Source organism: Xiphophorus maculatus, chromosome 22 (genome assembly GCF_002775205.1).
Source record: "Xiphophorus maculatus strain JP 163 A chromosome 22, X_maculatus-5.0-male, whole genome shotgun sequence".
Classification (NCBI taxonomy): Eukaryota; Metazoa; Chordata; class Actinopteri; order Cyprinodontiformes; family Poeciliidae; genus Xiphophorus; species Xiphophorus maculatus.
The window spans coordinates 22543458-22568637 of NC_036464.1; the positions used below are offsets into that span (position 1 = coordinate 22543458).

The 25180-nt window shown below is 40.0% G+C and overlaps 4 protein-coding genes across 5 annotated transcripts; 3 read left to right on the top strand and 1 right to left on the bottom strand.

Annotated features, from left to right (window-relative positions):
* Window positions 1-604: 604 nt before the first annotated feature.
* LOC111606513 lies at window positions 605-3095 on the bottom strand. Its single transcript, XM_023327145.1, has 2 exons — window positions 2275-3095; window positions 605-1447 (listed from the first exon to the last, which is right to left on the bottom strand). The coding sequence occupies exons 1-2, from the start codon at window positions 2805-2807 to the stop codon at window positions 616-618; spliced, it is 1365 nt and encodes a 454-aa protein (XP_023182913.1). The 5' UTR covers window positions 2808-3095; the 3' UTR covers window positions 605-615.
* Window positions 3096-3190: 95 nt separating this feature from the next.
* Window positions 3191-13914, top strand: slc17a5 (solute carrier family 17 member 5). Its single transcript, XM_005811209.2, has 11 exons — window positions 3191-3366; window positions 5580-5776; window positions 5903-6136; window positions 7143-7230; window positions 8487-8573; window positions 9165-9283; window positions 10400-10561; window positions 10686-10818; window positions 11354-11501; window positions 11683-11773; window positions 12343-13914. The coding sequence occupies exons 1-11, from the start codon at window positions 3282-3284 to the stop codon at window positions 12478-12480; spliced, it is 1482 nt and encodes a 493-aa protein (XP_005811266.1). The 5' UTR covers window positions 3191-3281; the 3' UTR covers window positions 12481-13914.
* Window positions 13915-15182: 1268 nt separating this feature from the next.
* Window positions 15183-20425, top strand: LOC102236188 (elongation factor 1-alpha 1-like). 2 transcript variants are annotated; one of them, XM_005811207.2, is made up of 8 exons: window positions 15183-15347; window positions 17123-17305; window positions 17438-17617; window positions 17781-18077; window positions 18346-18496; window positions 18670-18926; window positions 19229-19463; window positions 19608-20425. In XM_005811207.2, the coding sequence occupies exons 2-8, from the start codon at window positions 17162-17164 to the stop codon at window positions 19730-19732; spliced, it is 1389 nt and encodes a 462-aa protein (XP_005811264.1). In that variant the 5' UTR covers window positions 15183-15347; window positions 17123-17161; the 3' UTR covers window positions 19733-20425. The 2 variants fall into 2 exon arrangements, with proteins under 2 accessions (XP_005811264.1, XP_014328862.1); XM_014473376.2 differs by lacking the exon at window positions 15183-15347 and having other exon boundaries at window positions 17226-17318.
* A 104-nt stretch (window positions 20426-20529) lies between these two features.
* On the top strand, window positions 20530-24181 carry cgas (cyclic GMP-AMP synthase). Its single transcript, XM_005811216.3, has 5 exons — window positions 20530-21477; window positions 21618-21831; window positions 22041-22298; window positions 22501-22600; window positions 22844-24181. Exons 1-5 carry the CDS (start codon window positions 20674-20676, stop codon window positions 23181-23183), a joined length of 1716 nt encoding a protein of 571 aa, XP_005811273.2. The 5' UTR covers window positions 20530-20673; the 3' UTR covers window positions 23184-24181.
* Window positions 24182-25180: the final 999 nt, after the last annotated feature.

Consider the following 25180-nt stretch of genomic DNA (forward strand, 5'->3'; position numbering starts at 1 on the left):
AACTGTTTATCAATTAGGTCCTCGATTGTCGGAGGTGCTTCTAATTACCTGGCCACCTGGAAGGTATATAAGGAGCGCAATTCAGTTCATGGGTGTGGCTGGCTGACGCAAGTACCAGACGCAGACGACCCGGAGATCAAGGCCTCGCCGAGAACTGGACTCCCTGCTGAGGAGGATCCAGGCTAAAGGGTCTATTACATCTTGGGCTGCCGTCTATGGATCCCCTAGACAATTAGATTCTTTTAAAATAAAATGCCTCTAAAAGGCTAAAACTTTGTCTGGTTGCCGTGTCCCCCCCTTTTTTTGTCTGCTCTTTGCCTCCAGCATGCCGAGTTAGGCTCCCCATCATAACAAGAGTAGCCACATGATATGCTTATGCAACAGCCTGGCTGTGTGTCACACTCACAGCAGCATCCTGCCACAGATGAAAATTTAATATCCCACTTCAAGGCCTGACCTTTATGCAAATACTTGACATAAACGCAGAGATAAAGGCGGAAAAAAGGGTCTGTGACACGCAGAGTATTCTAAAAAAGTGATTTAATTTTATGTTCATTATAAAATGAACAGTGAAGATAAAACATACTTTGTCAGGCTTCTTTGGCCAAGCAGTTGCTAGAGGGCATTTTCATAATTTGTGAGTAGGCAAGCAACAGTGTACAGTTGGTTGACAATCCCAAAAACGCCCAGGGGAATTTCAGAGTCAAACAACTTGCGCTCTTTGACCCGGCGAACGAGGCACTCCACATGGACCCTGAGACGTGCTATGGCCTTCGTCTTCCTCACTTCCCCTGCAGACATCTGAGACCCAGCAGAGAGAAATGCTGGCCTGTAAACCTTGCAGGGTACGATGTCGTCAATAGGAAAGCCTCTGTCTACCATGACAGCCATCCCTGGTTTTAAGAGGGCGAGGAGACCAGATTCACACGTGATCTGCTTGTCACTGATGGACCCTGTGTGCAGTCTGGAGATGAATGTCACTGGCCCGTGAGGTGCAATCCCAATGAGCCCCTTCAGAGTGCAGCGGGATTTGTAAAAAGAAGACACCTCACTCTGGAGGAGAGGGGAAGATGGGCACTGACACCTCAGCTCAATGCTGTCAATGATGACTGTAGTGTCAGGGCAGTCCTCGAAGACTGCGGGTAGATTTTTGTGAATCTGATCCTGGGGTATCCAGATTCTAATTGAGCCGAGTACCATGAATAAAAAGTTGCTCCATGTTGTGATGATCCGGATGATTGTGGACTGATGGACGCCGTACTGGTCCGCAAGGTCCTGTTGCTTGGATCCACGGGCAAGGTAGTTTAGGAACAGAAAGAACTCATCAATGGGCTGTAGGGAATGAGTTGAGGGAGTGGCGTCGATGTTTTGTCGAACACTGATCATAGTTGGCAGAAACGGCTCAATCAAGGCCCAAAAACGCATCAGGTGGTCATATGATGCAAACCTGAAAAAAAAAAACCCAACAAAACAGGTAACAATAAACTGAATTTTCTTTTGAGAGTGTGTAGCTGCAATCAAAAGCATCTAGTAAATCACATTACGCTGTCTTCCCCTTATATGCACCAACTAAAATGCAAGAAAAAGTGAAGAACAGAAGTGGTATTTGTCCTGGCAAGCGTCCTAAATTAGCCATTTTTGGACATTTTGGCCTATATGCGCCATTTGAAATTCATCAGGGTTTTTTCTTAGGTTCTCTTTTTGCCCTAACTTATCTCACCATGAAAAGTTATTCCATCTAATAATTGTTTGGAGGTTTCATTTAAGGACCCACCAAATATGCATTTACCAACTTAAAAGAAACATATAGAGGAATAGTCTAGTCAAAAATCTCAAAATGCTGGGACAATGGAGCCAAGTGGTAATATTCACTCCAACATGAGATTATGACCATAAAGCAGAAAATTATTTATGTTTTGGGGTTCAAGAAGTACACTTATTCCCTGCTTTGGATAATTGCTCTGTGAATTTTTCATGTAAAGAGGTAAGACATGGGAAGAAAAGTTTGGACTTTAATTTGACAGACTGATTTGGCTCCAATTGACCCTTTGTTACTAGTATGGAATGATTTTGCGTTGCGGCTGCCCACACTTGGATCAAATGATTGCTCATTAGTAACATGGGTTGTTTGTCCTATTTGCAATATCTGGTCAAATTTGCAATATAAACATTAAAGACTTTTTGTTTTTGTATAAAACTTTTGGATAAGTTTCCTAAATTGACTTAATGCTCTTTATACAACAGACACATACATCAACGCACACACTCACTTACCTTGTGAAGAATCTAATGTCCTTGTCAGAAGAAGCAAAACGGCGAATGCCAAAACACTGCTTCAGCATAAGGCTCCCAATCTGTTCCTGTGTCTTCTGGATTTTTTTCCTAAGAATATTATTTTCCAACATTAAATCCACTACTGCAGGTTCAGGAACTGTGGCATAATTATGTTCCTTAAGGACATTCATAGCTACTTTCTCCAAACTCCTCGGTTTTGGACATGGGAGAGAGTAATTGTTCCACTCAAACAATACAGGTACAGCTCCATATTTCAACCGACGTCTTCCCATTTGTGATGCTGACTCTTTGATATCCTGAAGTTTGAAATGCCGGCTACACACGCGAGTGTGAGCGTTAATGACCAAGTTTTTCCTGCGGATAGCCACTGTCCACTGTTGCCTTAACTCAAAATTAGAAGGAAAATGGAAAAAACTAAGCCCTCTATTACAGCTACTAGTCATTGGGCAAAATGGCACACAACAGAACTCTGCTGTAGCCCGAAAATGTTTTCGCTTTTGAGTCCTTTTCATGGTTTAGCTCCAGCAGTTGCCACCAAAAACTATAGAGCGCGTGGCAACTGGAAGTGACCAACGTGTGTTAAATGTAAACGGAAACACGTCACCGCAAAAGATGCCTTTGAAATGTGGTGGCCGGGAGCGCGGGCAAGATGTGGAGGCCATAGCTCTCAGCGTGGTTGTCCTGGGCTCGATTTCTGGTCTCAGGCCAATATGTTTCCCCCTTATGTCTACTTACGGTTACCAGTATCAAAAATAAAGTATGTTTGAAACGTTGGGTGAGTATATTTTTAACGGCACTGCATCTTGAAGAGCCTAACCATTATATGACAAACTTGCTTGCCATACAGAAAACCATTACTTCCTGTCCGCTGACGCAGATCACGTGACTTAGTTTGTGTCTGCAGAAAGGCTTTCGTTCCTCTCACCCTGGTTACAGCGATGACTCTCGTTTAGCTGCTGGTCTTCTGGCCACTTCCTGCTGAAAACATGGAGCGGTACGACTCTGACACGGAGAAGGACGAACAGCAAAGGCCGCTCCTTCACCGAAGACAAGACGACAAAGTCCAGAGAGGTAAAGACAATAGTAAAAATAATAATATTTAAAAAAATATCTGCAGCTAATAGAATAGCAAGGCTCACCCAACAGATGTAAGTCGGTGGTCTGGTTTTCTTTGTTTCAAGAAAGCAACCTGTTAGTTTATTTAAGTTATTTTTAAGTGCACTTAAAGAAGAGAAGCTCCCATTTCCAATGTATTTTTTTTTTTTTTTTGTTCACACTTGTCAACAAGAATTTCACTCCTTGCCACCAACTTTTTTACATCGCCAATATGTTTTGAATGACTTCACTGGCTCTCAGGTGTAACCAGTAAAATATCCGTATCTTTTCCTGTTTGTCTTCGTGGAGATCTTCCTACGCCAACCTCAGTCACCAGGCAGTCTTCTCTCATTTAACAGCTTTACCTGAGCCAGGGCCGCCATTATTTACATACATGCATAAAAACTGCGCAGGCAACGAGCAATGTTCAGATGTAAACATGCCGAAGCACAAGTTGCAGCTACGAGTCTTTGGTGTTGGAGTGTGTGTGTGTTTTTTAACAGACTATATGCAGTTGAATTTTTCTCACAAGAATTCAACTTTGCTTAGAAAGTTGTGCCAGTGCTGGGATTACAATTTAAGGAAGTGGTGCTTCCCAATTCTGAAATAAATTGGGATATAGTAGAAGTATAGTATATATAGTAGGATATAGTAGAATCAGAATGGTCTTGGTCTACCTGCGCTTAATGCAAAGTTTGGAGATTTATGTACAAGTCGAACTACGGCAGTGGTGCCCAAAGTCTGTCATCGAGGGCCGACGTCCTGCATGTTCTAGTTCTCCCTGGTTTAATGCTCCTGGATCAAATGATCCTCAGAAGAACATCGACATGCTGAAAAGGTTGTTGGTACTAAACTAACAACTAAAACCTGCAGGATACCGGCCCTCGACGACCGACTTTGGGCACCCCTGAATACGGTGACTAAGCGTTTGCATGTAAATTAATTATTAGTACATTAGTACATCATTAGTACAACTACAGTACTTCTGCATTCAATGGAGAAGGTTATTCGAGGTGGACATATGAGCATGTGTATATATTTTACTTTTTATTTTATTTTTGTTTAATCAGTAAAAATTCTTGCAAAAATCTGTACATTTCAAGTCAATTGCTCAAAATAGCCATTTGATCAACAGTTATCAGCATTTTCAGCTTAAAGATGTTTTATTTCTAACTTTCTCATTGAACCAGGTTTTTTACCTAAAGCAAAAGCTGGTGTCTCAGGCTGTCAGTCGTTTTAGACGACCATAGTTAGTTATCTTTTTGATTAAGAGGAGCAAATCGACTTTATTTACCCTGATATAATAGTTTTATTGCATCTAGGGGGGGGGGGGGGGGGGGGGGAAAGCTCTTTACTACATAACATTGAAATGAAAAATTATGAACAAACTTGGTGTATTTATGTTTACAGCAGATGACTGAAGCAATTTTGTAATGAAAAAAACGCCCAACATAACATTCATGTTGCTCTAACATGAATGTAATAAAATAAACTATTTTGTTACATTTTTTAACATTTCTATTTTTATAACATTTTATGTACAAGCTACTTAAAAGAATAACAGACATGTTTAATTTGAGAACAAAATGTACTTATTTAAAATAGAAGTGCCCCGGTGATATTTTTTCTTTTTTTTTTTTAAAGGATTCATACTCGGTTTTGAAAATTTGGATTGGTAATTTTCCAAATTTGAATCCCTACTGGGGGAGACAAAAAAAAAGAGCATGAAAAAATGTTTGTACAGTTTGTTCCATTATCTAATCGACATTTAATTTTTTTTCTGTCTAATCATATATTCTTCTGCCTGATACAATATGAAATTGAGTTTTCAAGGTAAAAAAAAACGCACACATGAAGAGAAGAAAACAAAAGAATTTGTAATTTTTACTTAATTTAATGACATCTTTTCTCTGTTTTCCACATTAAACTTGCTCAAATACATTTTTAGAGTACTTTTTATGGCCTCTTGACCTTCACAGATGGAGGTGTTAAACTGGACCTGTGGTTCTGAAAGTAGGTCTAGTACTGAAACGGTTAAAAACAAACGTATTGCAGACCACAAATCTGAGTTTCTCTAATTTCTTCAGTAATAACAGCCGTTATTGTCCAAAATGTTGTGGACATGAATGCAATGTTTTACTGGAAATTATTCACCCGGCCGTTCATCCATTTTCTCCTCCTCCGTTCAGCGCCAGCATGCTGTTCTTCCCGCTACGGCTTGGCGCTGCTCTCCAGCTACGGATTCTTCGTGGTCTACTCTCTGAGGGTGAACCTCAGCGTGGCGATGGTGGACATGCTCAACAACACCCACCAGTCCAGCAGCAACCACAGTGGCTCGGTGTGCACCCCCGACGACAACCCCGTACCACCCAAACACAACCAGTCAGTGAGTGTTGCAGCCACATTTGGTTGCGTACCACTGTATTACCTCTTAGTGATTACAGCCTTCTATTTTCAGCATTCTAAATAGCCCTACAAAAAAAATAAAAAATAACTTGGCGTGTTCTCTCAGGCCGGTGTGTACAACTGGGACTCTGCGACTCAAGGATGGATCTTGGGCTCTTTTTTCTACGGCTACATCCTGACGCAGATCCCCGGTGGCTACTTGGCTGGCCGCTGTGGAGCCAAGTGGCTGATGGGATTCGGCGTTCTGGGAACCGCCCTCTTCACGCTGCTCACACCCCTGGCCGCCGACCTGGGCGCGAGCTACCTCATTGCAGTGAGAGTGCTGGAGGGGGTCGGAGAGGTATGCAAACAGGACGCTCCTGGCAACACGGTCGTTAGAGTCGGAGTCACAAAAGTGCTGGTCTTTCTAACAGTACGGACATAATTTAATGAGTTTTTGCACAAAACAGAGGAAAAACAGGATCTCTCCAAGTATCAGTGCTGTGTTTATGACATAATACTCATTTGGAAAGCTTCATCTGAAGGAGTTTATGAGAAAACTGTCCTTATAAAAAGCAAAGTAGTTAAACGTTAGACATCGGTTGCATCAGATTTGTTCCCTAGTCTTTTATTGAAAAAGGTTTAAAGGGCCGTTGTTGTGTGAAACTGACTTTTTTTCAGCTTTTCGTCGTGTTAAAATGTTATTCCCTCATCAAAAACATATCTGGAGTGCTGCCTTGATTCTTTCATGCATGTTTGAGAAACCCTTGAATCTCCCGTGGCAACCATTCAAGAGTGCCTAAGCAAAAGTCAAATTTCTTATAAGTCACATTTGTTATGTGTGGCATTTTCATAACAACTGAAGGTGACATAGTAAATTGTTTGCGCTGTAAAATGGCACTATGTGCCTGGAAAAGGCATAAAATCACCATTTAAAGGGAGTAAATGTTCAGCAAAATGTTGCAAATATTTTCTTTAAAAGAAATCTGAAGAAAATGAGGTTGACAGGATGAGCTAAAATGAACTAAAAGAAAAAAAAAATCACCATTATGAATGCATCGTCTTTACATGATGACGGCAGAGAACGAAAATGTCCTGAGTTAATGGAAAGAGGGAAGGAGCGGAGAACAGGACTGCAGTTCACCTTTCAGTCGTTACCCATAAAGCAAAAGTGAAATGTTTTAGATCACAGCATATTTATCTAAATGCAATGACAGGTAAATTCAGTACATTTGAGTTTGTCCAAAACTGACAGAGATGAATTAAAAGCTTCACAGTGGCTGGGGATACTTTCTCTTGGAACCATGCATATAAAAACAAAAATAACCAGATATTATTATCAGATTCTTCTTTTCGTTTGTATCTAGGGTGTCACGTTCCCTGCAATGTACACCATGTGGGCATCATGGGCCCCCCCGCTGGAGAGAAGCAGACTGCTCACCATTTCATACATTGGTGAGAAGAGACGCAGGAAAATATGTTGCAAAATGTTCACTTTGTTGTCACTATTCTCAGCCACATTCTATTAAAGCCATTTTTGGTTCTGCATCGTGTTTTAGAGCCATGCAGCGTCGAACAGAGGTTGCATTAATATTCCTAATACTGCTAACGGCGTCCCGCCTTTAATCATGCGGGTCAGGTTAGGTCTCATCAGAACACAAACACAACTGTAAACCGGTGCGTTTCTAAACTCAGTTTTTTATTGTTCCCCATTGTCTGACAAACTATAATCAGAAAATAGTTTATCTGCATGTTTGTCTGTTTTGGGTTTTTTTTGGGCCAAATCCACTGCAGCAAGTAGTGCGGATGTTTATGATTATACCGAGATTCTGAACTGAAATCACGAGAATTTCCTTAGTCCTAAATCCAATTGCAGAGTATAATTTGATTAGGTCATTTACTGCGTAGCACAGTGGGAGCAACGAGGATGAGACTGGTCAACTTTCCAGTTTCTGTTGCTAATTTATGATTTTATAATGACATACCTCACACTTTATCACAACAATTAATCCATATTATAGTCTTGTTACTGCCATCGCTAATCACTCTTTTTGATTGTTTTCCTTTCTCTTTATTTCAGTCACTACTACACCATCAGCAGATATAGATTATATGTATGGATAGGAATGTAAGCAGAAAACACTACAGAGGTCCAACAAGCCCAATTGTCCTTCAACTTAAAATTAATAAAATTTCACAATTTGGTGGACTAGTCTGCAAGTCATAGCATATTGCCAACACATTTGCAAAAAAGATTTATGAAAAGAGAGACTTTAGAACTTGAGAGGCCAGAAGTAAACAAATGGAACGTTGTGTTTCTGTTTATGGAACGAATCTGTCTGAACAAACCCGAGAGAGTAGATCGAGTTTTACTTTAAAGGAAATAATAAAATGCAATATTCCATCTATCATGGTATAATGAAGCATGATGACTCAGTACAGTGCTTTATCATTACAAGGATGTATCTTGTTTATTTTTGTATTATTGTTTTACACACTGCCAATTTGTGTTTAAAGATGTATCTGTATGGATGGTTGGTTGATGCTCAATTGCTTCTGTTATAGCGAATTGACTTATTAAAGAAGGAGTAGACTGTGCATATATTTTCAAACTATTCCAACAAATAAACAAACGATAAATAACTGAAAAGAAATAATCTTTCTGTTTTATTGCATGCAGCTGATGTTGTCCGTTTTGTCTTCCGTCCCAGGGGCCCAGCTGGGGACCGTCGTGGCTCTGCCTCTGTCTGGTGAAATTTGCTTCTACATGGGCTGGCCCTACGTCTTCTACCTCTTTGGTAATGATGAGCGCCGAACGTGGGTAGTTGAAGAAAAATTGCTCTGCTGATCTGCTACTGCGGTTACATCACTGTTTTTGAAACGGTGAACAATGAAGACTCCCACAACTTATTTTTCTTTCTGTCATATATTAAAAGTTGCAATTAGACTTTTGTGAATTTCTTATAAGATGTTAAACGATCAAGATGTATCAAATTACAACAAAGAAGGTTAAACTACATCGGATGTTTTCTCAATTGCCATTGAGTGACGAAGGATGTCAGGAATGAGTCGACACGGTATGAGCGAAGCAGTTTGAGTTTGCCGTTTGTTCCTCTTTGTTTTGTGGAAACAACGATTAAGCAGACTGAAGAGGAAACAGCTTGTTGATTAAAACCGTTCACAACTTCCACTGCATTTGCTTCTTGCTGACTTGCTGTAAAGTTGCTTTGCTGTCCTTTCTGAGTCTTAGAATCTATAAAAGTCACACGTCTCTGAGGATGTGCAGTCATGTGGGTGTTTAAGTCTTGAGTTTGCGGTAAGACAAGCATCTGTGTGTGTGTGTGTGTGTGTGTGTGTGTGTGTGTGTGTGTGTGTGTGTGTGTGTCCAGGTGCTGTTGGCTTGGTGTGGTTCGTCCTGTGGGCTTTCCTCGTCTTTGACAGTCCAAACAGTCACCCCCGGATATCAGAGCAGGAGAGGCTTTACATCACCAACTCTCTGAAAAATGAGGTATCACCTTGCAGACATTTCTTTGTTGCAAAATTTCTTGTTTATTTTCTTATCTGTCTTGTTCAGCAGCTTGGTGGTGAAACTCGCAGTGAATCTGCAGTTTACAGATGGCTTGTATGAAATATTCAACCACAGTCTTAACGCAGTGTGCATCAACTTAACACGCATGGTTTGAAACCATTAATGTATAGACTTGTTTTATAATCTATGAAATTTAAATAGATGCTGCCTTATCTATTCCTTTATATGGGCACGGTCAGCAGAAATACTCAGCTAGGTTAAATGGAGTTTAGTTTCATAAAATGTAGAACATTTAACCCTAAAACACACCTCCTGCAGCCATCAGCAACTATAATGACTCCTTAAAGAAACATGGATAGTTCAGCTTATTGTAAATTTTAACTGCTTCTACTGATTAATGACGTATGATTGTCATGTGTGATGCAAGGTAAGAGAAATTGTCATGGTTTGATGTGCTGAATGATTTTCAAACGTAAAAATTGCAAGAGCAACAACTTATGGAGCTCCAAAAGTGCCTTACTTGTTTAAAATCAGAAACAATTTATTACAGGGTTCGGTCGAGTGCCTGAAATCATTGAAAATTTTTGAGTTTTACAGTGGGAAAAGAGGACGAACCCTGCTATTAATAAACACTTAATTCATCGACTGTCACTAGTGATTACTTTTATTTCATTTTATTAAGGCCAATTATATATTTTCATTAGTCTCTATTGTTGCATGGTGTACAGCTCAGTGGAAATGAGGCCATTGTTGCACTTCCAGAACTCTTAAAGATGCTAAAATTTACACCTGCAGGGGGAGACAAAGAACCTAGAATCACCTTTTCACTTAGAAATAATCTTGTATATTGGTGGTATTCAAGTGTAATATTAAACATCCTCTTCCTTCAACATTGTATTTTGAAAGCGAGAAATAAAACTTTGAATTTATGCACCATCTTTCGTTGAAGGGTATCAAACACCAGACATAACCCGGCGTTGGACCTGTATGAAATTCTGGAAGCATTTTTGCCACGATTAGTAAGCAAGATGTCTCAAAGCAAAGAGGAAAGAGACGACGCAAACAAAATTTCCATATTGTTCTGTTTTTTTCCAGCTGTCTACCTCTTCAGACCACATCCCCTGGCGAGCCATCGTAACCTCTATGCCGCTGATGGCCATCGTCGTAGCTCACTTCTCCTACAACTGGACCTTCTACACGCTCCTCACTCTCCTGCCGACTTACATGAACGACATCCTGGGATTCAGCATACAGCAGGTGAGAAAGGCTGCGCAACACCTGGGGAAAAAATGACACGTTTTGTTATAGATAATAATCCCAGGCAGGAAATGCTGGATAGACTCTGTTAAAACAATAAATGTATTGATGTTTGTCCTGACAGAACGGGTTTCTCTCTGCTCTGCCGTACCTGGGCTGTGCTCTGATGGCCGTGCTGAGCGGCCAAGTCGCCGATTACCTGCGAGAGACTTGCCTTTACCCTACAGTCATCGTCAGGAAGTCCTTCTCTCTCATTGGTAATAAGAAACATTTACACGCAGGGCTCCAACTAACCATTATTTTAGCAATTAATTATTCTATTGATTGTTATGACGATTAATCGAGTAATTGGATTTAAAAAAAATGTTTTACGTAATATTAGAAATGCATTCAAATATGCAAACAAACAAATAATTCAGTTCCTTTTTTTAAATAAAACTCGAAACGATTTAACTCTTAAAATGCAATAACATAGCATTCCTTCAGTAAAATTGAACCAGGTGAAAGTTAATACTTTTGGAGAGTTTTGGGTAAAACATATTTACTCAAGTGTTTATCTTAAATGCAAAGATAAAAACACTCTTATCTTATGAACAGTTTGGGCTTAATTGCTGCTTTAAATATGGTGTTTTTTTTGGGTCCGTATGCTTCAGTTGACAATTAATCGATTACTAAATTAGTTGATGATTATTTCAATGATAGATTCATCACAATTTATTGTTTCATCCCTGTTTAGTTGGTTTTGTATGTTTTTATGTCGGGTAAAGACGTTTTCTCGCGCTGTTTGTGCAGGTATGATTGGGCCCGCCGTGTTCCTGGTGGCAGCAGGTTACACAGGCTGTAACTACACCTTGGCCGTGACCTTCCTCACCATCTCCTCTGCTCTGGGCGGAGTGTCGGCCTCTGGCTTTAACATCAATCACCTGGACATCGCTCCTTCGTAAGAACGGGTTAAGATGAATGTTCACGAGCCAGTCTGCCCATCCTGCTCTGAGAGACGGCTTTTCAGAACTAGCCTACATTTTGTAACGCATTGAAATGTTATTAAACTGTTTCAAAATATTGTGTTCATGCACTTTAGTGAACGTTGCTCAGACTTTCATACATGCATGTTTTTCTAGGTATGCTGGTATCCTGCTGGGAATCACCAACACTTTTGCCACCATCCCTGGCATGGTGGGACCAGTCATAGCAAGAGCTCTTACACACAGTGTGAGTTGGCGTCTCATGATTGAAAGCAACTGTTTTTTGTTTTTTTAATCATCATTATTTTCAGGTTAACACATTTTTTTTTTCAACATTTGACCACTTGGGGGCGGTCATCTTCAACCTGGGACGATTTTTCATTTTTTCTAAGCTCGATTTACATGAAAAATTAACAAATTTTTCTGTAACAACTGCTTAATGTTTTTGTGTATTTATTCACTTGTTTGATTTCTGAGTGGAGACCCAAAGCAAACACTTCTAATATTGGAAGTTACTGCTCCATACACACAATTCTTTAAAGAATGCCACCATTAATGTTTGCTTTACTACAGGAAACCAATATGATTGTTTCACTAGAAAGAAATCACAATTCAGCCTTTCTGTCTGTGCAACTGCATGATCAAAAATGCATCATTTTTATTGTACAGACAGTACATGTAAGACATTTAGAGAAAGGATTTAAACACTTTTGTAACCGATCTGCGACTTTTATTTAATTTAAATAGTTATATTGGCCTGAAACATTGCTTTGTGTGTATTGTTATTCATCCATTTCTGTGCTGATTGTCTTCCAGAACACTATAGAGGAATGGCAGACTGTGTTTTACATCGCCGCTGCCATCAACGTGTTTGGCGCTCTGTTCTACACTGTGTTTGGACGAGGCACGGTTCAGCCCTGGGCGATCCACACAACCTACTCCCACGGAGACTGATTCATCCTCGCGTCCATTCAGAGAGAAAACTCTGTAAGAAGTTTGTGCTGATGTTGAGCAGCACAGTTCATATTTTCTGACGTAGCCATAGTAATGAAGACCCACATTGTAATGATGTTAAAACCTGACTTAAAAAATTCCACCTTATGATCTTAAGAAGAAAAGAGCTAAAAACAGTGTATTTTTTGCTCCGTAGAGGACAGTAGAAAGGGAAGCTGGTTTTAGTTAAAAGGTTGACAGTTTCACAGCCACAGACTAAATGTTTGAGTAAAAAATGCCAATGAATTAGTCTGCATTGTAACCAGTTATCTAAGCTTCATTGGGAGCTTAGCACAGTCCTCCAAGGCAATGAAGGTGCACAATCAATAATGTTATCATTGCTTTAATTGTGTTATTACTCAAAAGTCCGTTTCTTGTTTTTCTTAAAACCAACAAAGATCTACACTAACAAGAGGGAGTTTTTTTCCCCACTGTTTTGTGTAAAGTTTAGTAAAACATTTGTACCTTGCTACAACAACCCAGATGACAAAATCTGTAATTTGTCACATTTTTATCTACATTTTAACTCTGTACCTGCCTCCTTTTGCATATTTGAGGTGGTTTGTTTTAGGACTGGGACTAAAGAGCCGGGGTGTGTTTGTTTTACAGGTTTTCCTTTAGAAAGAAAAAATATCTGAGCTCATCTAAGGAGAGGAAAGAAACTAGCCTTATATCAAGGTCGCCTTAAAAAAACTTTATATTTCTGTTTGTTGTGGTTGCCTTTTTTTGTGATGTTAATGTGTTTCGGGAATTATGTCTTAATGTTTACTTTTTTTTTTTTTGGTTTTGTTTAATTGAGGGATCACCGGGGCCCTCCTTGTAGTTGATAATGCTCATCACATGAGAAAAACGGGTTACAGTGTTTCTTGAAAATAAGCTTTTTGTTTCTGAATAAGGGAATTGCAGCTAAACTCTAAATCAGTGATTCAAAGGAAGGGCACTTTTTTCTCAGGTGTTTTATGCCATATATGGATTGAAAAGTCCAATAGTTTGTCAATTGAATTAGATCTAATTTCTTAAAATTAAGTTTACTTTAGTTTTTTTTTTTCAATTGACATGACTAATTTAAACATGTGAAACCAATGTGATATTGATATTGCTTTTCACAAGTACCACCACAATGGGAGTAGAAATAATGCACTTATGCCTTAATTAAGACACTTATGCCTTAATTAAGACACTTATATTCCAGCTCTTTAGACATATTCTGATTATATATATTTTTAATCTTTGTTTCTGTGTTGATATACAAGGAAGCAAAGGGACTTTGTGTATTGTGTTGTACTGTAAACGGATATGATGGTAAATAACTGTAATGGAAACATTCCAGAAAAAATGTCTTTATTCACCGTCATGTAATAGAAATGTATCAAATACAGCCAGTGACAAATCTGACATTGCTTTGGGTTTTTATTTCCAAAAGAGTTTATAATCTGTGAAGACTTTAGAGGTTTGGAAGAGAACATGCATCATGAAGACCAAGAAACACCAGGTATGATTGGGATGGTGAAGTGTAAATTAGGGCTTGTAAAGCATTCTCAAGTTTTAGGAAATGTGGGGAGTATTGCTTAATCCATCACCCAAAAGTTACTAGCAAAACTCCAAACCTGCCAGGTTACGCTCGTCAACCTCAAAGGAACTCATCATATATGCTGCAGCTGCAGGAAACTGTCATGAACTCCACAAACCATGTCTTTCGTCCAGAGCTTTAAGGAGAAGGTAAGTGTTAAAAAGGAAGCAAACTGTTTTTTCTTTTCGTAAGCTATGTGGAGAAACAGAAAATATGTAGAAGAAGAGCAGGGGTGAAATTAACTTTTTGTCCAACATGGAAAAAGGCTGCATTTTGAACAAAATTGGCAACACATGAGGGTGATAGAATCATGCTGTAGGAATCCATCGTTTCAGCAATGATGGAGAGGTTGGTCAGAGTTGAAGAAGAACAGAATGTCATTTTCAGCTTGAAAATACAGCCTACAATGCAATGTTTAATTTCAGTCAAAGCATATCCACTTAGGAAGGGTCCAGTCAAAGTCCAGGTTTAAATCTAATCATCTGTAGTAGGACTTCAAAATTGCTCCTGATGGAGGAGTATTGCTCCCCATCAACCTTCATTGATGCCGTTATGATACATACCCTCAAAAGTTTAGAATGTGTGAAACTTAAATTGTGTAAATTCTTTAACAAATTATTCACACTTATCACATTTTAGTCAAATCCACCAATATTTTAAGCAAATTATGTGAAATTGGATTTACCGCTTTTCCCCCCTTCACACCAGTCTTCACAGTTGGAGTAATCATGAATGATTTACTACGACTGACGCCTGGAACCAGACTTCTCGTCAGTGGCTCGTTAATTGTCGGACAGGCTTAAAGGACGGCTGGGTTCATGGTAATCCAACTACAGAGCGTCTGGAGAGCAGTTTACCTCCTGGATATTGTTGCAGCTTGCTAAACGCGTTTTCTCCGCCCGGACAAGCTTCTTAAGCACTAAAACAATCCGCATTTGAGGCATTTTAATTATCGGACGCGCAGTCAAAAAAAAAAAAAAAAAAAAAAATCTAAAATCTCATTTTTCTCCACTTAATGGCAGACGCTGCTTTCAAGATGGTGTTGCGGCAGGAATGAAGCTGACAGCGGCTTGTTGAGGTTGCTGTGCTCTATTATAACGCGGTTTGCGAACCGTTTTCCTGGTTGGGATGCTGAGCAGAGCTCGCTGTGCGCAGTTACGCAACACCCCCCGCCTGTCCTGAGAGCTATAAACGGATCATTGTCTCTCCGCAGCCTCTCCGCTTCTGCTGCCAACGTGACACCGGGGCCAGCTCTCAGGTACGACGCACCACATCAAGACAAAAAAACAACAAAATAAAAAATAACACGCATGAAGGAACGATTCGTTTTAGTTCTATGTAAACATCTCTATGAAGCGCTCTCTTTTTAAAGCATCATCCCCGGTGTGTGTGTGTGTGTGTTTTTTTTTTATTTATTTTTTTTTCCCCGAGATGTGATGCAGAATACAAGCTGCTGGTATTTAAGACGCACCCAGTCGTCCGCAAGCGAGCAGATGACAGAACATGGCGGAGGATTGGCAATTCCCCTCAAGTCCCTCGGATGTTAGTTTTACCGCAGTGGCCGCGCTTTTTTTTTTTAAATTTTTATTTATTTATTTTAAGGGATTTCCCCGCAGTTTGAGCAGCTTTTGTCTGCCGATGCGCACTGCGGCAGTGGCTGTGACGTTATTTCTGAAAGATCAGCCAAAACGCACAAGTGGCAGCTGATCCTGGGACTGATCCACTTCCACCTGTCTGGAACGAGATCATGTGAGGACACATGTCACCACCCGAGCCGCCCCGTCTCGTTTAAATTGGACGCAGACAACGGCGAACTGCATGGATAATTAAAATGCCAAACTTTGCCCGAGCGAGGAGGAATTGTAATGTTTCACTTGACTAACGCAAACAGTCGTGCAGTTATTAAAGTCTGGTCTGCATTAGCCTGTATGCAGAGCTCTGCAGGGTCAGAGAAATGGCTGCTGTACTGTCAGAGGGTTGGATCTGACAAAATGGTGGATTCTGGCTTGGAAGGGAGCAAGTACCGAGTCTGTGCGATATCAGCTGATGCACTCAGATGTGTTGAAGACAAGTTGAGGCGTAAAGATGAGCGCAGGGGTCTGGATGGGTGTAGGGTCAGAGAGTGGGAGGGGCGAGGCGTCTTGTGTTCAGTCTCAGTGGTTAGAGGTCTGATCCTTAATCATCTGAGGAGCAGCATCTTGAATCATTTCTGAAAAATCAGATATTAAACATGTGATCATCTTTTTTTGTTTGTTTTTTTTTCTGAAAATATAAGCACATTTAGCTGGGATCTTCCCTTAAAATACCTACGATCAACTGCTTTGCCAATCAAATACATCTCAATAAGTCACCATATCACGCAAAGGTTAATTTACTTTGCCAATTTTAAAACGAAGCCTAAAGATTTATCAGTGATATTCCAAGGGTTAATTACATGTAATCTTAATCATTCTGGTTTACAGCTAACGAAAAGCAGCTTCACAGAAAATGAGATTTACACAAGACTGAATGAAAAGATTTTTAATACTGAAATGCAGCACAGAGGAACTGAGGTGTTAAGGATTCCCAGCTTGCTTCAGCTCATCAGAAGAGTCTTTCATCTTCTTTTACAATACTCTATAGGTTCTCTGTGAAGTTTAGGTCAGAAAGTTTGTTGGCCAGTTAAACAAAGTCACGATATTATGTTCATTAAAGCAGATATTGGCACCTTTGGCTTGAGGTGCCTTGAAGACAACCGTGTTGACTTTGTACCAGGCTCCTCAAGTCATCACTGGCTTTGCAACTTTTCCATTAATATACTTGGAGGGTGTCAGTGAGTGTCTACTGGGAAAGAGTCTTCTCAATGTGTGTGCAGGTCACAACAACATTTCTGCATCAAAAACTCTTTCATTAGCCAGCCAATGCTTAAATTGCATATTACAATATAATGAGTACGAGTGTCTAATAAACACTAACTTTTTAACTTGAACATATCAAATGTACATTCCTAATGTCTGGTTCATCCATTTCCTGTTCTCGATAACTCAACCACAGCTTTAGCGGACTACTGACTTCTGCCCGACTGTTGTCATCATGGGAAAGGAGAAGCTCCACATCAACATAGTCGTGATCGGCCATGTGGACTCTGGCAAGTCCACCACTACAGGACACCTCATCTACAAGTGTGGTGGCATCGACAAGAGAACGATTGAGAAGTTCGAGAAAGAAGCTGCTGAGGTAAAGTAAACGGGTACGAGTAAAGAATAACCCTTTGATGCAAGTAGATGGCTTAGAAATAGTCTCGCCTAAGATAGTCACTTTTAATAAAAAATAAAGAACCTTGATTACATTTTTTTTTTTTCCTTCCAGATGGGGAAGGGCTCATTCAAGTACGCCTGGGTGCTCGACAAGTTAAAGGCAGAGAGGGAGCGTGGCATTACAATAGACATCTCGCTTTGGAAGTTTGAGACCAGCAAGTACTATGTTACCATCATAGATGCTCCAGGCCACAGGGACTTCATCAAGAACATGATCACTGGTACCTCTCAGGTCTGCAAAATGAGTAATTACGCCAACTCTGAATGAATTAGTGGATCTGTTTTTGTAATTGTTCCTAAAGTAGCATTCAAAAGCCATCTTAGAGTGTATGTTCAAGATCATTTGTAACCGTTTTATAATAGCCATCTATTTTTTTTTTTTTGTACATCTTTAGGCTGACTGTGCCGTGCTCATTGTAGCGGCAGGCGTAGGAGAGTTCGAGGCCGGCATCTCCAAGAACGGACAAACTCGGGAGCACGCTCTCCTGGCGTACACGCTCGGAGTGAAGCAGCTGATTGTGGGCATCAACAAAATGGACTCGACCGAGCCAAACTACAGCCAGAAGCGCTACGAGGAGATTGTGAAGGAAGTGAGCACCTACATCAAGAAGATTGGCTACAACCCAGACACTGTCGCCTTCGTGCCCATCTCTGGTTGGAATGGAGACAACATGCTGGAGCCAAGCCCAAACGTAAGCGTCTGACTTAACTCAAACCAGCGATGACGGTCAACAGCACCGCAGTAGCAGGGAAGAAACTATCGTCAGGCGTACAGAACTTGTCACAGCAAAAGTTAGGCGTACTCAACTGATTACTAGCATGTTACACCGTCTATAAATTCACATTTCCATTGGCTTATGTAGTTTTCTATGGGGTAATTTATAAAAATATACTACAGGAGGTTTTGTGAATGTTTTTTTAACTGTTAATTTTCAGATTTGTTTCATTTTTATCTTCTAGATGACATGGTTTAAGGGGTGGAAGATTAACAGGAAGGATGGCAGTGCATCAGGGACCACACTGTTGGAGGCTCTGGATGCTATTCAGCCCCCAACCCGCCCAACAGACAAACCTCTACGTCTTCCCTTGCAGGATGTCTACAAAATCGGAGGCATGTAGCACATTTACGAACATAGAGCACATGAGATGGAATTGCTTTTTTTTTTTTTTTTTAACACTGCATTCAGTTTCCTTGTAGGACAGCGTGTTTTTTTTTAAAGTCCAAAACTGAACCGTTTAATGTCTTCTACCAATGCTCATATTGTGTGACCTCCTTTTCCTCAGGTATTGGAACTGTGCCTGTGGGTCGGGTGGAAACAGGAATACTGAAACCCGGCATGGTTGTGACGTTTGCGCCTGTTAATGTGACCACCGAGGTGAAGTCTGTGGAGATGCACCATGAGGCACTGACGGAGGCCCTCCCAGGCGACAACGTGGGCTTCAACGTCAAGAATGTGTCAGTGAAGGACATTCGCCGTGGCAACGTGGCTGGGGATAGCAAGAACGACCCTCCACAGGAAGCTGCCAACTTCACTGCTCAGGTAAACACTGCAAATGATCTTTTATAGAAATGAATACCTGTGTAGAAACATAAGACCATCTCTTCTGAAGTATTTATATCATCAAGTTATTTTTGAAATATGGTTGAAGAAAATATTTCCATTACTAAGTCACAGTAATAGGCAGTGTGATGTTCTTTCTTTAGTCTATAAAACCGCAAAGGAAATGAGTAAAACACCATGTAACTACTGTTAAATCAGCAAAAAAAAATAAATAATAATAATAATCATAACCTAACAGGAAGCAAGCTTCCTATTTACAGGCCATCCACTTTGCTTTGTAGGTGATTATCCTCAACCATCCTGGGCAGATCAGTGCTGGTTATGCTCCTGTGCTGGACTGCCACACTGCTCATATCGCCTGCAAGTTTGCAGAGCTCAAGGAAAAAATTGACCGGCGCTCTGGCAAGAAGCTGGAAGACAATCCCAAATCTCTCAAATCTGGAGATGCCGCCATCGTTGATATGATTCCTGGCAAGCCTATGTGTGTTGAGAGCTTCTCCGAGTATCCTCCGTTGGGTAAGTTCAACTGGGAAAGGCTTGAATGACTTGAAAAGCTCTCAAAAGTCTCATTTGGCTCCTCAAAAGCACTGTTACAGCACTGTTAAGTTGTGCTCTGCATCGTTTTTTTTTTTTTTTTTCTTTCTTGAATTTCCATCACAGGTCGTTTTGCGGTGCGTGACATGCGTCAGACCGTGGCAGTGGGAGTGATAAAAGGTGTGGAGAAGAAATTGTCTACCACTGGTAAAATCACCAAGTCTGCTCAGAAGGCCCAGAGGAACAAATGAATGTTGTGCTGCTCTGCCGACCACAAGGTCTCCCAAGGCAGGACAGCCCTCATCCAACTCCATCTTGTGATTGGCCACTTCAACTTAATAATCAAAGACTGGTTAATCATCACAATGCATCGCAAAAGCATTCGAAGGAAAGAAAGATGTTAGATCTTCAATCCATGTTGCCATACTCCGGAATCCATCTCAGTGGCCAGACTCCCATTGTGTAACATGTGGTAACAAGAAGTTAAACAAACAAAAAAAAAACCCAACATGGTACTAAATGTGAGCTGTTAATTTGGTTTCTGGTAATACTTTTCTGTGATACTGAACAAATAGACTTACACTGTAAATCTTAGCTGTCTGGAGTTATGGTCCTGGGTCTCCTTACATGTTCTGCTTTAAGTGTTCGCACCTACTTGCTGCTCAATGTGAACCAATAGCAAGAGTTAAACATGTTAGCTAGAACCGTTTTAGTGTATTAGTGGAACATCTGTTGTATTTAAGCTTTAAATACCACTTAGAGAAAGTTTAAGCCTGTCCTTGAAGGGACTCAAAACAGCCTCTCTTTTTGACTCCTGAAGCACTTTGATTGGCTTTTTGCTAATTTTGCACTTTCACCGAGGAATACTGAATTGGCATAAGCTACTGCACCTTATTGTGAGATGGCATGAGCCTCTTTGCAACATTAAACATCTCTCAACCAAAGTACTTTGTTGTCATGTAGTACTATGTTTGTATCTGAACCTATGGATTTGGAGAGTCAGAAAAGTCCTTTAATTCAAGCTTATAGCCACAAGATGTAGCTGTTGTCACAGGAATAAAAACATCTTTTTTTTATATAATGATGGAGAAAATGCACATAAATCCACTCGATGAAAAGATATCTAGTCTATGAGTAAGTAAATGACTCAATACAACTGCACCTGGAAGAGCTCGGGAGCATTCAACCAAATATGGTAGGGGCGTGTGACAGGAAGCATGGCATTAGTATATCTTCAGCAGCGCGGTTTCATTGCTTTCATTTCCTCGTTATGAGTTGCAGAGAGAGATCTCGTCAGGCAAAGAGTCCTGACTCGGCACAATGCTCAGACTCTGGAAAGGAGAGGCGGGAAACCAGCAGGAGGAAAAAGAAAGAGGATCCTCTGAAGCCAAACCATGCCGAAGAGAAGCCGTCTGTGAAGGAAACTACTAAAGAAAAGGGCAAACATTTGACGAGGGAGCATAGCAGAGAACAACAAATGCCTCCGGAGAAGACTAAAACCAAAACCTATTCCAGCAGGTCCAAGTCAGTGAAAACACCTCCTTTGCATAGAGACCTGGGATCACAAGCTACAACAATGAGGTCAGAGACAGCAAAGGCTTCTCTCAAGGCCACTAAATCTAAAGCTGGTGGTAAGGCAGAGACCCTAACACACTGTATCAAGGCTGCAGGAAAGATGGAAGGTGCACAACTTGAGGAGAAAAAGACAGAGAGACCTTCAGGGAGGAAAAAAGAAACGGCTGCTGAAAAGTCCTACGATACAGTAGATGCTGACAAAATAAAGCCACGTATGCTGAAGACGAGATCAGTGTCAGTGGACTCTGTCCTACAGTCTACTTTAAGAAAACTGAAGATTAGGGTAAAGGACAAATCGGATACAAGTAAAGTTGTGAATGATTTTATAGAAAACCTAATTCAGCATTTAAAAAAGGAAACCGTATGTTTTCAAGAAGTAGACGAACCGCTGCGCACGGGAAGTTATTATGAAAACCTTAAGGTAAGGTGCTACTGTTAACATTTTCTCAAATTTAGTGAACGTGTTTCACAGCACAAAATGTTCTTTTTTCATAAATGCTATCATCCGGTTCTGTAACGTCACCAAGTTATTTATGCTGAATGTCATTCTTGTTCACACAGATCTCGGATCCTGACGAGTTTGACGTTATGCTTCCAATGCCGGTCGAACGAGTTCAGATCGAACCGTTTGGGGAAAACGGAGCCTTCTATAGCGTGGCATTAAAACGTGGCAATAGCCCTTTAATGAAATTCCAGCCGAATGACATTTTATCTGCAAGTGAAATGCTTCAAGAGTTCAGAAAAGAAGTGAAGAAATTTGCCAAGGGATTTCCAGGTTAGTGCCCAACTTGTTGCTTTGTTCCGTGTTTGCTTTTTATGTCCAATTAACTTAATCAAACAAATATCTTACAGAAATTGTTTGATATGGCATGTGATAAGAAGGCAAATATTTCATGAAAATATTACATTTCCATGTACTTTGGGGGGCAAGGTGAATATAAACCAGTCATACATTTGTAATGAAAACTCTCTTTCTTGCTTTAGCATGGACGATTGAGAGAAAAAAAGGAGGCTGCCCTGCAGTGACCTTGACCCACAAAGTGGGCTCAGTCATCATTTCCCTCGATGTTGTTCTCTGTCTCAAAGTGAAATCGAGCTGGCCATCTTTTACCAGCAATGGTCTGAAAATTGACCAGTGGCTTGGGACTAAAGTGAAACAGGAGTACAAACGGAAACCTTACTACCTTGTGCCAAAATACGAAGGTAGAGGCAACGTGGAAAACGATGGCGTTCTTAACAAAGGTGAGTGCAACTTTACAGAACCGAATTATCCAACTGTTCGCAGACTGAAAAGAGGTTTAGGAATGTCTAATACAAGATTATTTACAAAAAAAGGTCAATGCTAAGATCAGTCGGAGATAGATTCAGCTAAAGAATTTACATGTTATCTTACTAGACAAGGCTTACGCTGCAGCTAATGGATGGTTTTGTCTTTCCATCACAGATGTCTGGCGGGTTTCATTTTCTCACATTGAGAAGGATATCATAAAGAAACATGGATCGGAGAAGACATGCTGTGAAAGAGAGGGAGCAAGCTGCTGCAGGCAAGGCTGCTTACACATTTTTTTTTTTTGCGAACACTAAATAGTTTTTTTTAATGGCATCATGAACATAATTACAGAAATAAACACAACCTCGGCAAAAGATATAACCAGATTTCTTTCGATGGAAAGGCCAGACACTCTGATAAAACAATTTTATCACGTGGGATTCATAACCTCAAGACGTTTTTCAGTTCTTTATCAATTCTCAAGTGTATTTATTCAAGTCTTTTTTTTTTTATCCAGAAAAGACTGTCTGAAGCTCCTCAAGCATCTCCTGCATCTGCTGAAGGAAAGCAACTCTTCATTCGCCAAGTTCTGCTCCTACCATGCCAAGACGACGCTCCTCCACGCCTGCTGCTCCAGAACCAGAGACAGCGACTGGGCAGCGTCAGATCTCAATCGGTGCTTCGGCCTTCTCCTACAGGACTTCGAAAGCCACCTGAGACGCGGCGAACTCACCAACTTCTTCATCCCCAGTCAGAACCTTCTCTCTGGTCCGGGGAAATCCCTCTGCAAGCATTTGGCAGACTGCGTCAAGGAGCAACGAGAAAACGGCTTCCCCATCTTTGAGAGAGATCTTTAAAATCCATATTAATTGGGGAATTCTGATCCCAAGCTCAACGTTCATGTCAAATTAATTTCACTGACGTGAGAAAGATTTTACAGGGGTTTTTTCCCCTGTAAAACAAACAAACTCTAAATTATTTTAAAAAATATATATATATTAAATATTTTAAGAAATAAAGTTGGATCTATTGTTTCCACTAATTCAACATCGTCTTCCTTTCAAGAAACACTATACTTACTACATTTACAATTACAGTAGTTATTTTTACGTGATATAGATATACTTTTAATATTACAAACGTTTGGGGGTTTATTAGCATTTGAATGAAATATATTTATAATCAGCAGACTAACCTACTGCAATGGCCCCAACAAAATCTGTTGTACAAGCGTTAGTTGTCCTATCAACACAATCACACTCAGGTCCTTGGTGGCATCGTCTCAGTCATACCTTGTTCATATAAGGTGAAATTGGATGTTGCAAAGTCTCTTTTTTTGTATTAGAAAAGTCATGTTTGTTCTGTTTGATATCTTCTTATATGATCCATTGTGCTTATTTGTTTAATGTTAACAAAATACCAGTTACACTAATTATAAAACTAGAGGGGGAAAAGAGTCATTTTGTGACAGATATTTCAGCAATGCAATGATTAGTTTTTAAAAAATGAACCCAAATAAACATTTTTGCGATGTAAAAATTTGCATGTTTTGTGATTGTAATACTGACGCCGAACTGCAAGATTTTATTTGGGTGGCATAAAACAATCTCATATTTTGAGTTATAAACTGTGTCATTCGATTGAAGTGTTCTGGGAATACAATTTTCTTCAAATGTGAAACTGAACTCTGGCCCAATCTCCATAAGTTTTGGCATTTTATCAAAGTTCATCGTTATTCAGAACTGTTTACTTTTTTTTGCAATGCATCACTGTCTCCTTCCCTTAGTGACCCATCAGTTCTTTATGCTGTTTAATGCCTATGTTTTTTGCTTTGCAAGATTATAAAATTTTGATTAAAATAAAGTTAAAAAAAAAGAACTGAACTGAAGTGGTTTCTTTGACATGTGGCTCATGTTGTGATTGTGGGCATTATTGGGTGTCCATATGTAATCCAACCTGCAGGGGAAGGGGAATAAATCTGTCATTTGTAAGAGATTTCAGTTTGAATCCTGACAGAAGGCGACTAGCACACAGCAGTTCTCATAAGACCTTACAGAAATTATAATCTAAAGTTAAAGATGTCCAATCCACAAAGATAGCTCTGCTTTATATTACATCAGTTGCATAAATGTTAATAAGCATGTACTGGAATAAAATGTACCTGCCTAACAGGTTAAATAAATTAGCAAAACAGAAGCTTACAGCTTTCTTGGTCTTATGGAAATTTATAAGGAAGTGAGGAATTACTCATACAAGACAATCATCACAGCCACTGAATCACTGAATCTTATGGCATAACATTCAGTGACTTTATGATCACAGCATTTAGTGCTTGACTTGCATAGAAGTGTTGGAAGGCAATTACATAATTAGTTACTCTATCCACTGCACAAGAGCCTTCATGCTGTGGTTAAGAGTTAACTAAAATCTTACTTTTGAGTTTAGAGTTAATTTGCTTTGCTTCTTCAGTCTTTTCAAATTTAGTCAGGTTGACCATGCTGGTCTCTCAGGACTGTATCTAGACGTCACTCTTCAACATCACAGCATTTACTGATTTACGTTACATTAAGTGTTGGAAGGCATTTATATCTATACATTCATTGCACCAGGGCCTTCTTGCCGCGGTTATCAGTGAAGAAAAGATCACTGGCAGGGTTGGGAGAATAGTAATGGTTTTGAAGGTTTTTTTTCTTTGTCTTTTCAGTCTGTAAGATTATTGATACAGTGGGAAGACAGGAAGCAATAGAAATGAAATTTCTTTTATTTCTTTTACAATTACAGAAAACCTCAACCTTAAATTGAGTATTTCTTTTCTTGAACAACAACTTAATAAAGATGCACACTGGACCGGATG